This window comes from Pongo abelii, chromosome X (genome assembly GCF_028885655.2).
Source record: "Pongo abelii isolate AG06213 chromosome X, NHGRI_mPonAbe1-v2.0_pri, whole genome shotgun sequence".
In the NCBI taxonomy this organism is placed as follows: Eukaryota; Metazoa; Chordata; class Mammalia; order Primates; family Hominidae; genus Pongo; species Pongo abelii.
Window position 1 is genome coordinate 162,450,472 of NC_072008.2, and position 12,132 is coordinate 162,462,603.

The window sequence follows — 12,132 nt, forward strand, 5'->3', positions numbered from 1 at the left end:
TTGACAAGATCTAGTCATAGGTCTAATAACTAATAATCTTGATGTGATGGGTGTTGACAATATTTTGAGATATCTGTAACTGTGATGGTATATGAAAAAAGATTTCTGTTGGTGACAGTTACAGGTACTGTTTAATACTACCCCAATTATTAATATACTACCTATATTCACAATTGAAATATAAGTTAACGATTGATAAAAATAATGATGTGATTTTCTTTTTTTCTATCCAAGTTCAAAGGCCCCTTGAATTTGGACCATTGACCCCAATTTAAGAACCCTTGGCTTAGACTAAGCATCTTGGGTGAAAGGGAAATGACTGTTAACCATAGTGATCATCACAATGATTTTTATCTCTGGCTTCACAATATTTTCCAAAAGTACGAAAAAATCCAGCTATATGTGAAATGACTGATATGGAAGAGCTTGGAGTAGAAGAAAAATATAATGAAATCTGGGATAGTTAGAGTCGAGCCTCATATTTCTTGAGCTATAATTTGATACACACATACACATGTATACATAAACACATATACACACATTCATTTTTTTCCTCTAAGGTATTCTTCTAAAGAACACACATACTTTTTGGCTGGCTGGGATTAGACATGAGTATGTCACTTGATCTTTTCAAATATACCACCACTATTGAAAAAATTCAATTTGAAGTTAATATCAGTAGTATTATCTGTATGTGTGAAAGACTCTATGATTATTATGGGATTTATTAAACATATTCTTGTGCTGGGCCTTCTAATAGATCCTATGAAATATATGGAGGCAGTAAAATCCAACTCCTGATGTCAAGAAGTTGATAACCTAGGTATCATTATCTTCAGTTGTCAATGACCAGATATATCTGGATTCACTCTCAGCTCTTTCATTTACTAGTTGTTGGACCTTTGGACAAGTTAGTTACTTATTCAGAGCCTTCCTTTACTTATGTTTAAGATAGGATCAATGCTAGTTCCTTCTCAGAGAATCATTGCTCAGTAAATGTTAGCTGTTTTTTATTGTTCTTAATCACTCACATCATCTTTGTTTACTTTCTAAATGTGAGTTCTGTGTTGATCTCTTTTCAGGATTTTGAACGTTCCCGAGCCTTTAATTTTCTGAATGAGATAAAGAAGAGGTTCCAGACTACTTATGGTTCAAGAGCACAGACAGCACTTCCATATGCCATGAATAGCGAGTTCTCAAGTGTCTTGGCTGCACAGCTGGTAAGATCTTTCTCAGGATAAGGTATTTTGATTTATATCTTCTTTATTACCTTCAAACACTATGAATCTAAGGGGCCCTGACCTGCAATATAGTTTTCTGATTGTGTTACTGTAAGTCAACATAATAAAACTTCCCTGATTGAAAAAAAAAGTAAAGGGGCCATTTTAGGGTAGAAAACAGTGATATTCTTTATTATCTCTGTATTCTCTATTAATAGTGGTCACAGTGTCTCATGATTGGAAGAGCATTAAAGATCATCTAGTTCAACTACCCATCTGATGTTTAAATGTGTTCAACATGCCAAATGATCTTTTAACCCGTACATAAACCTTCTACCCTTCCATGAGGGAAATTTAATTTTCTAACAACCCAAATTAATAATTTGAAACTCTCTTCATCTGTATGAATCCCTAATTGTCAGCTTAGTGAGGTTTTACATGTGTATATACCTGTGAAATACCACTGTACTCAAGACAGCATTTTAATCACCCTAAAAATTCCCTCATATCCCTTACCAGTTGGTCCCCTCCCCAACACTTTGCCCCAGGCAACCACTGATCTGTTTTCTATCACTATAAATTAGTTTTGTCTTTTCTGTAAATAGAATCATACAGTATGTACTTTTTTGTGTCTTGCTTGTTTCAGTCAGTGTAAGGCTCTTGATATTCTTCCATGTTGTATAAATCAGTAGTTTGTTCCCCTTTTTGCTGAGTAGTAGTATATGCATATACCACAGTTTGTTTATCCATTCACCTGTTGCTGGATATTTGGGTTGCTTCCAGTTTTCAGCTATCATGAATAAAGCTGCTGTTAACCTCCATGTATAAGTCTTTGTGTGGACATATGTTTTTATTTCTCTTTGATAAATACCTAGGAATGGAATTGCTGGGTCATATGGTAGGTGATATGTAATTGAAAAAAAAAAAATCACCACTTTTTTCTCCAAAGTGGTTGTACCATTTTATATTCTCACCAGCAGTTCCAGTGTCTCTGCATCCTTGCCGATACTTGATGTGGTCTTAAGTTTTGCCATTCCAGTTGATGTGTAATGGTATCTCATTGTGGTTTTAATTTATGTTTTCATGATGTCAGACACCTTTCAAAATGCTTCCCTTTTATCCATGAAACTATTTGAGTATAAAGACCTAAGCTCTAGCTATGATTTTGTTGTGAGTTAAAAAAAGCTGTATTGTAATTGAATACTTTCACTTCTCCTGTGTTTTTAATACTCTGAGTATTACATTTCTAAATTTTATACACATACACACACACACACACACACACACACACTCTTCTGGCAATAAAGTCCCTTTAAATTGGTTACTTATAAACCTTTATTATTCAAGCAGTTGGTTTGTTTCATACTCCCCACTAGGAAACGTTCATCTATGTAAAACTGTATAAAACACTACCAACAACAAAAATACCAGTGCTTAGTCAAAAGTAAATAGGGTCAGCTAGAAACAAAACTTTCAAATTAACCAATTTGTCATTAGCTCTAGATCTGTGTGACCTTCTGAACAAAATCTCTACCTATTCCTTCATCTGTAAATAGAGATAATAATAGCATCGTTTCATAGAGTTTTGGGGTGGATTAAATAATATCCCGTTTGAAGCACTTAACACAACGAAATGACTGGAACATTGTGTATTAAGCACCCCATAATTACTAGCTATGGATAAATAATTTCAAAATATATATTATCAGTGTCTTAGATTCTAGATCCTGTGAGAAGCCAATAAAAATAGTTTATATGCTGTGATCCTGGCAGATACAAGAACAGATGCTGAGAGGCTGGGCCAGCCCCTACCTCATCATACTCAAGAAGTGGGGAACAATTTTGCAGCATTCTTTCCCCCACTGCCCCAACTACAGTCTTCTTTTTCTCCTTTCTTCCTTGTCTGAGCACAGATTATATATCCCCCGCAATCTCTGCCCCACAAGTCACATGTGTATTTGATATGTTTATTTTTATTTTATTTAAAATAAGGTAAGTTTTAGACTGCATACTTACAGTTTGTATAGAAGCATTTTTTATGCTGCCCATATTTTTTCCTGGGTATTGTAACATTTTTCCAGTGAAGTGACATGTATCTTTTATATCAATAGAGACATAATTTTATAGCATTCGTCAGTGTAAATTGTCATTCCCCTTATTTTTGTTTTCCTATTGTAAATAATGTCTGGGTACCATAAGTTAAAACTTATTTTCTTATAGAAGCATCACTCTGAGAATAAGGGCCTAGACAAAGTGATGGAGACTCAAGCCCAAGTGGATGAACTGAAAGGAATCATGGTCAGAAACATAGGTATGTTTCATGGCATAGTTTCATGCGTGTGGGCAAAAATGATAAAGATTACTTGACTGGGGTCAAATTATTCTAGAGAAGCCAAAATAGCACTTCCTTATTCTTACCATTGGAAGTTAATTGTTAGCTGAGACACCTGTGATACTGTCTGCTTGTGCAAATGGTTTCTTCTTTGTCCTTGCAACTATTCTTCATTCTAAATTTACTAGTTTGCTTAGCAAGACTAATTTCTAAGAACCTTATGATAATTCAGCAGTTTAGAATAATTTGGTCAGTTTGATCGTACAGTATTTCACTGAGTTAATGTATCACGGGTTACCTAACCTTGTCTGAATTTTGGACGCATAGGTTCTTTAGCACAGTGTTACTCAGAGTGCTGTTTTGCAGCCAGATAAGGAGCTTGCTGAAGAATGTCAGTCAGTGTTGTGCTTCCTTCACTGAGGCCCTCTTGCTATGAAAGTCAATTGGACTGAACAGTATGCTTAGAGACTTAGTCAACCAGTTGCAAACACTCTTAAGTAGGACTGATTTAGAAGTTTATCCTACAGTAACAGTACTGTTATATTTTTGTGCCTATTATGTTTTTCTTATTTTCTTGAGATTAATTATCAGGAATGGGATTAATAATCAAAATGTGCAAACATTTTCATGGTTCTTGATATATACGTCTCGGCTATTTAAAGTGATTTCCTTTGATTTTAGTTTTAATTATATATCTAGATAGAGACTAGAGAATCTGTTGAGACAACTACTATTTGTTTTTACTCTTTTTTTTGTCACCAAATGTATTTATTTTGCCTGAAAGTGGAGGCAGGCAATTGCTACAATATTATTTATTGCAGATGCATAACGTTACCAGAAAAATCAACATTTTTAATCGACTCCTTTTAAATGACTTATTTATTTTTAGAGTTATAGAAACAGCAAATTTAAAATGTGACAAGAACATTCCCAGTTAATTCCCTTTCATTTTTTTAACAGCTTAATTGAAATATAATTCACATATCATATAATTCACCCATTTAAAGTATACAGTCAGTGGTTACTATATTCACAGAATTGTACAACTATTGCTGCAATCAATTTTGTAACATTTTTATCATCCCTAAATGAAACCCTGTACCCATTTGCAGTTGCTCCTCATTTCTCCTCAACTCTCAGACCTAAGCAACAATTAATTCCCTTTTCATCTTCATAAATTTGCCTATTCTGGACATTTCGTATAAATGGAATCTTGTAATATATGGCATTTTGTGTCTTCGTTCACTTAGCGTAATGATTGTGAGGTTCATTCATGTCATAGCATAAATCAATACTTAATTCTTTTTTATGACTAATAATTCCAATGCATTAATGCATTTTATGTATCTACTCATTAGTTCATGGTCTGGTTATTATAAATAATGCTGCTGTGAACATTTGTGTACAAGTTTTTGTGTGAGCATATATATATATATATATATATATATGTTTTTGGTTCTCTTGCTTACATACCTAGGAATAGAATTGCTGGATCACATGGCAACTTTGTAACATTTTGAGGAAGGGCCAAACTTTCCTAAAGTGACTGTACCATTATACATTCCTAATAGCAATGTATGAGGATTCTGATTTCTCCACATCCTTGCCAAAACGTGTCTTTTTTGATTATACCCAGTCTAGTGAAATGGTACTTTATTGTGATTTTGATTTGCATTTCCCTGATGACTAATGATGTTGAGCATTTTTTCATGTGCTTATAGGCCATTTGTATATTTTCTTTACCTTTGGAGAAATGTCTATTTAAAAATACTTTGTTGTTTTTAAGTGGGTTATTTGTCTTTTTATGGTTGAGCTATAACAGTACGTTATATATTCTGGATACTAGACCCTTATCAGATACATGATTTTCAAATATTTTGCTCTATTCTGTGAGTTGTCTTTTCATTTTCTTGATGGTGTTCTTTGAAGCACAAGTTTTTATGAAGTGCGATTTATTTTTTCTTTAGTTGTTTGTGCTTTGAATATCATATCTAAGAAACCGTCGCCTAAGCCAAGATCATGAAGATTTACTCCTTTGTTTTCTTCCAAGACTAGTTTTAGCTCTTATATTTCTATCTATGATCTATTTTGAGTTAACGTTTATGTATGGAATAAAGAAGAGATCCAACTTAATTCTGTTGAATATGTATATACAGTTGTTCCAGAACCATTTGCTGAAAAGGCTTTTCTTTCCCTGTTGAATGATCTTAGCATTCTTATCAAAAATTAGTTATCAATGGATGTATGGCTTTGTTTCTGGACCTTCAGTTCTGTTCAATTTATCTTTATGCCGGTACCAGACTGTCATGATTATTATAGCTTTGTAGTAGGTTTTAAAATCAGGAAATATTCGTCTTCCAACTTTATTCTTTCTCAAAATTGCTTTGACTATTCTGGGTACCTTTCATTTTCATGAACTTTAGGATGAGCTTGTCAATTTCTGCAAAAAAAAGCTATCTGGGATTTTGATAGGGATTGTGTTGAATCTGTAGATCAATTAGGGGAGCCATTTTAACAATATTAAACTTCTGATCCATGAACATGGGCTTTCTTTCTATTCATTCAGGTTTCCTTTAATTTTTTCCAACAATGTTTTGTAGTTTTCAGTGTGCAAGTCTTACATGACAAAGACTCTGCTTCACCAAATTTTAGACAAGCTCCTCTGAGCACTCTATTAAACTAGGTCTCATCCTTGGGCTCTGTCCTTGGCCTGCCTAAGGAAGTCTTAGCAAAGAATCCTGCTAATACCCCACCCTTGATCAAGTTCCTCGTCCCCTATATTTGATATATAAGTCCGGCCAGCTTTTAGCAGGAATCCTGTTAGGCCAGTTTGGAGACAATCTCCTTGCCCTTGATGTCTCCTCTTAGTAATTTTCCATCCTCTGGCCCCCTCACTCTGTTCATTGGCCACAAATCCCCACTGGTCTTGGTTGCATTAGGAGTTGAGCTCAATCTCTCCCCTCCATTGTGATAGCCTTGACCCCTATTGCAGTAATCTCAAAATCTGCCTTACCATTTTTTAACCAGTGTCAGAATAATTTTTCTTTAACAATATCTCTTCTAACAGCCTTCTTGCCTTGTTCCTAAGTATTTTTTTTATGCTATTGTAAATGGAATTTTTCTCTTTCATTTTTGGATTGTTCAGTACTAATGTATAGAAATTTTATTGATTTTTATAAATTGGTGTTGTATCATACAACCTTGTTCTCATTTATTAGTTCTAATAGCTTTTTAATAGTTTCCTTAGGATTTTCTCTATATAGAATCATGCTACTTGCAAATAGAGATAGTTTTAATTCTTCCTTTTCAATCTGGATGCTTTTCATTTCTTTTTATTGCTTAATTGCCCTAGCTAGAACCTCCAGTATAATGTTGAATAGAAATGGTAAGAGTGGACATCATTGTCTTATTCCTGCTCTTAGGGAGATCTTGAAGAATCTTCCACAATTAAGTATGAGGTTAGCTGTGGGTTTTTCATAGATGTCCTTTATCAGGTTGAGGAAGTTTCTTTTTCTTGTTTGTTGAATGGTTTTATCATTAAATAGTGTTGGATTTTGTCAATTTTTTTTACATCTATTGAAATGATGGTTTTTGTTCTTTATTAATATGATGTATTATAATAATTGATTTTCAGATAGTAAATCAACCTTGTGTTTCTGAAATGAATCCCACTGCATCATGGTGTATAGTCCTTTTTGCATATTATTGGATTCATCCTGCCAGTAGTCTGTTGAGGATTTGTTAAATGTCTGTATTTTTAAGAGTTGTTGGTCTATCATTTTCTTTTCTTGTGATGTCTTTGTTTGGTTTTGATACCAGGGTAATGCTGGGCTCATAGAATGAGTCAAGAAGTGTTCCCCTTTTCTTCTATTTTAGAAAGATTTGTGAAAGTTTTGTATTAATTCTTGAAATATTTGGTAGAATTCACCTTTGAAGCCACCTGGGCTTGGGCTTTTCTTTGTGTGAAGCTTTTTTGGTTTTGTTTTTGTTTTTTGAGACGGGGTCTGTCTGTCACCCAGGCTGGAGTGCAGTGACACGATCCTCTCTAATTCCTCTTTCATTCCCTTGGTGGGAGGGTTACCTGCAGCCTTGACCTCCTGGGCTCAGGTAATCTTCCCACCTCAGCCTCCCAAGCAGCTGGGACTGCAGGCATGTGCCACCATGCTTGGCTAATTTTCGTTTTTTGGATTTTTTGTAGAGACAAGGTCTTGCCCTGTTGCCCAGGCTAGTCTCAAACTCCTGGGCTCAAGCGATCCACTTGCTTCAGCCTACCAAAGTGCTAGGATTACAGGCATGAGCCTCCGTGCCTGGCCTGAAGTTTTAAAATTACTGATTTAGTCTCTATGCTTGCTGTAGCTCTATTCAGATTTTTTATTTCTTCTTGAGTCTGTTTAGCAGTTTGTATCTTTCTAGGAATTTGTGCATTTCATCTGAGTTACCTAATTTATTTACATACTCCTGTTTAGAGAATTCCCCTAAGATCCTTTTCATTTTGTAAGTTAGGTGGTGATGTCTCCTCTTTCATTCCTGATTTTAGTAACGGAAGTTTTTTCTCTGTTTTACTTGGTCATTCTACGTAAAGGTTTGTCAATTTTATTGATCTTTCTAAAGAACCAACTTCTGGTTTCATAGATTTTTTTTCTATAGTTTTTCTGTTCTCTATTTAATTTGTTCACCCTAATATTTATTTCCTTCCCACTGCTAGCTTTAGATTTAGTTTACCCTTCTTTTCTAGATCCATAAGGTGGAAAGTTAAGTTGTTAGGTTATTAATTTGAGGTCATTTGTCTTAGCTCAGGCTGCTGTAACAAAATTCCATAGACGCAGTGGCTTAAACAACAGAAATTTATTTTCTCACATTTCTGGAGGGTAGAAGTCCAAGATCACGGTGCCAGTATGGTCAGGTTCTGGTAAGGGCTCTCTTCCTGGCTTGCAGACAGCATCTTCTCTCTCTGTTCTCCCATAGGGCAAGGAAAAGAGAGCTAGCTGTCTAGTGACTTTTATTTAATTGATACATAATATTTGTACACATTCATGGGGTACGTGTGATATTTTGTTACATGCAAAGACTGTGTAATGATCAAGTCAGGATATTTGGGGTGTCCATCAGCTCAAGAATTTATTTCTGTGTGATGGGAACATTTCAAATTCTCTCTTCTAGCTATTTTGAAATATATAATACGCTATTGTTAACTTTAGTCACCCTACTCTGCTATCAAACATTAGAACTTATTCCTTCTATCTAACTGTGTGTTTGTACCTATTAACCATCCTCTCATATTCCCTGCTCCGCCCCACATACCCACACCATTCCTAGCCTCTGGTATCTATTGCGCTATTGTCTACCTCCATGAGATCAACTGTTTTAGTTCCCACATGTGAGTAAGAACATGTGATATTTGTCTTTCCATGCCTGCCTTATATCACTAAACATAATAACCTCCAGTTACATCCATGTTGCTGTAAATGACATGACTTCATTCTTTTTCATGGTCAAATAGTATTCCATTGTGTTTATAGACCACATTTTCTTTATCCATTCATCCATTCATGGACACTTAGGTTGACTCCATATCTTTGCTATTGTGAATAGGGATGCAATAAATATGCAACTGCAGATATCCCTTTTATATACTGATTTCTTTTCCTTTGCATAAATACGCAGTAGTAGGATTGCTGGATCATATGGTAGTTTAATTTTTAGTTTGTGGAGAAATCACCACACTGGTTTCCATAGTAGCTGTACTAGTTTACTTTCCCACCAACAGTGTGTAAGTGTTTTTTTTTTTTTTTCCTTATCCTAACCAGCATCTGTTATTTTGTATCTTTTTAGTAACCATTCTAACTGGGGTAACATGATATCTCATTTTGGCTTTTATTTGCATTTCTATGATGTTGAGCATTTTTTTCATATGCCTTTTGGCCATTTGTATGTCTTCTTTTGAGAAATGACTATTCATGTCCTCTGCCCACTTTTTAAGGGGATTATTTGTATATCTCCTGTTGAGTTCATTATATATTCTGGATATTATTCCCTTATCAAATGAATAGTTTGCAACTATTTTCTCCCATTCAACTGGTTGTCTCTTCACTCTTGATTATTTCCTTTGCTGTGCAAAAGCTTTTTTGTTTAATATAGTCCTATTTGTCTATTTTTCTTTTCGTTACCTGTCCTTTTGAGGTGTTAGCCATAAAATCTTTTCCTAGAGCAGTGTTCTGAAGTGTTTCCCCTATGTTTTCTTCTAGTAGGTTTATAGTTCTGGGTCTGAAATTTAAGTCTTTAATCTATCTTGGTTGATTTTTGTATGTGATGAGAGACAGAGGTCCAGTTTAATTCTTCCACATATAGGTATCCAGTTTTCCCAATGCCATTTATTGAAGAGAGTGTCCTTTCCCCAGTGTACGTTCTTGGCACCTTTGTTGAAAATCAGTTGCCTATATATGTGTGGCTATACATACGTGGATCAATGTCTGGCTTTTCTATTCTATTCCATCGACCTTGTGTCTGTTTTTATACCAAACCATGCTGTTTTGGTTACTGTAGCCTTGTAATATGTTTTGAAGTCAGGTAGTGTGATGCCTCCAGCTTTGTTCATTTTGCTCAGGATTGCTTTGGCTATTTGGATTCTTTTTTGGTTTCTGAAATACTAATTTTAGGATTGTTTTTTCTGTTTCTGTGAAAAATGACATTGGTACTTCAATAGAGATTGCATTGAATCTGTAGACTGCTTTGGGCTTATGGTCATTTTAATAATATACATTCTTATGATCCATGACCATAAGATGTCTTTCTGTATCTTTGTGTCATCTTCAGTTTTTTTCATCAGTGTTTCGTAGTTTTACTTGTAGGAGTCTTTCACCTCCTCGTTAAATTTATTCTTCAGTATTTTATATATGTTCATAACTATTATAAATGGGATTGCCTTCTTGATTTCATAAAGTTTTATTTCACCAAGTTCATTATTGATGCATAGAAACATTACAGATATTTGTATGTTGATTCTGTGTCCTGCAACTTTACTGTATATATTTATCAGATCTAGGAGTTTTTTGGTGGAGTCTTTGGGTCTTTTAGACATAAGATCATATCATCTGCAAAGAGGGATAATTTGACTTCCTCTTTTTCAATTTGGATGCCCTTTATTTCTTTCTCTTGCCTGATTGCTCTGGCTAGGACTTCCAGTATTGTGTTGAATAGGAGTAGTGAAACTGGGCATCCTTCCAGTACTATGTTGAATAGGAGTGGTGAGAGTTTTCCAGTTCTTAGAGGAAAGGCTTTTAGTTTTTCCCATTCAGTATGATGTTAGCTGTGGGTTTGTCATAAATGGCGTTTATCATGTTGAGGGATATTCCTTCTATGCCTAGTTTTTTGAGAGTTTTTATCATGAAGAGATGTTGAATTTTTTTTGATACCTCGAACTATATATTTTTATTTGAATATATAAAAGTAGAATATCCTATTTTCCTTTTGAGCTATGTCATCATACTGCTAAAATTATGGATAAAAATGGAAATACTTCAGCCTGACCCATTGCAATTTCTGTGTTACACATTTGCTCTTTTTTTATTATTATACTTTAAGTTCTGGGATACATATGCAGAATGTGCAGCTTTGTTACATAGGTATACACATGCCATGGTGGTTTGCTGCACCCATTAACCCATCATCTACATTAGGTATTTCTCCTAATGCTATTTCTCCCCTAGCCCCCCTACCCCACAACAGGCCCCAGTGTGTGATGTTCCCCTCCGTGTCCATGTGTTCTCATTGTTCAACTCCCACTTATGAGTGAGAACATGCGGTGTTTGGTTTTCTGTTCCTTTCTTACCTTGCTGAGAATGATGGTTTCCAGCTTCATCCATGTCCCTGCAAAGGACATGAACTCCTCCTTTTTTATGGCTGCATAGTATTCCATTGTGTATATGTGCCGCATTTTCTTTATCCAGTCTATCATTGATGGGCATTTGGGTTGGTTCCAAGTCTTTGCTGTTGTGAACAGTGCTGCAATAAACATACATGTGCATGTGTCTTTATAGTAAAATGATTTATAATCTTTTGAGTATATACCCAGTAATGGGATTGCTGGGTCAAATGGTATTTCTGGTTCTAGATCCTTGAGAAATCGCCACACTGTCTTTGACAATGGTTGAACTAATTTACACTTCCACCAACAGTGTAAAAGCATTCCTATTGCTCCACATCCTCTCCAGCATCTGTTGTTTCCTGACTTTAATGATTGCCATTTAATGATCGCCATTCTTACTGGTGTGAGAGGGTATCTCATTATGGTTTTGATTTGCATTTCTCTAATGACCCGTGATGATGTTTGGAGACATATGTTTCCAAATATGTTTGCTGGCCACATAAATGTCTTCTTTTGAGAAGTGTCTTTTTATATCCTTCACACACTTTTTGATGGGGTTGTTTTGTTCTTGTAAATTTGTTTAAGTTCCTTGTAGATTCCGGATATTAGCCCTTTGTCAGATGGATAGATTGCAAAAATTTTTTCCCATTCTGTAGGCTGCCTGTTCACTCTGATGATAGTTTCTTTTGCTGTGCAGAAGCTCTTTACTTTAATTA

General features: G+C 35.1%; 1 protein-coding gene across 6 annotated transcripts in view; it reads left to right on the forward strand.

Annotated features, from left to right (window-relative positions):
* The window catches only part of VAMP7 (vesicle associated membrane protein 7), a 57,105-nt gene that overhangs the window by 15,667 nt on the left and 29,306 nt on the right, over positions 1–12,132 (forward strand). For all 6 annotated transcript variants that reach the window (XM_063720971.1, XM_054543965.2, XM_063720973.1 and 3 more), the window contains 2 exon segments: positions 1,083–1,220; positions 3,441–3,531. In XM_063720971.1, the coding sequence (XP_063577041.1) occupies positions 1,083–1,220; positions 3,441–3,531 (229 nt within the window).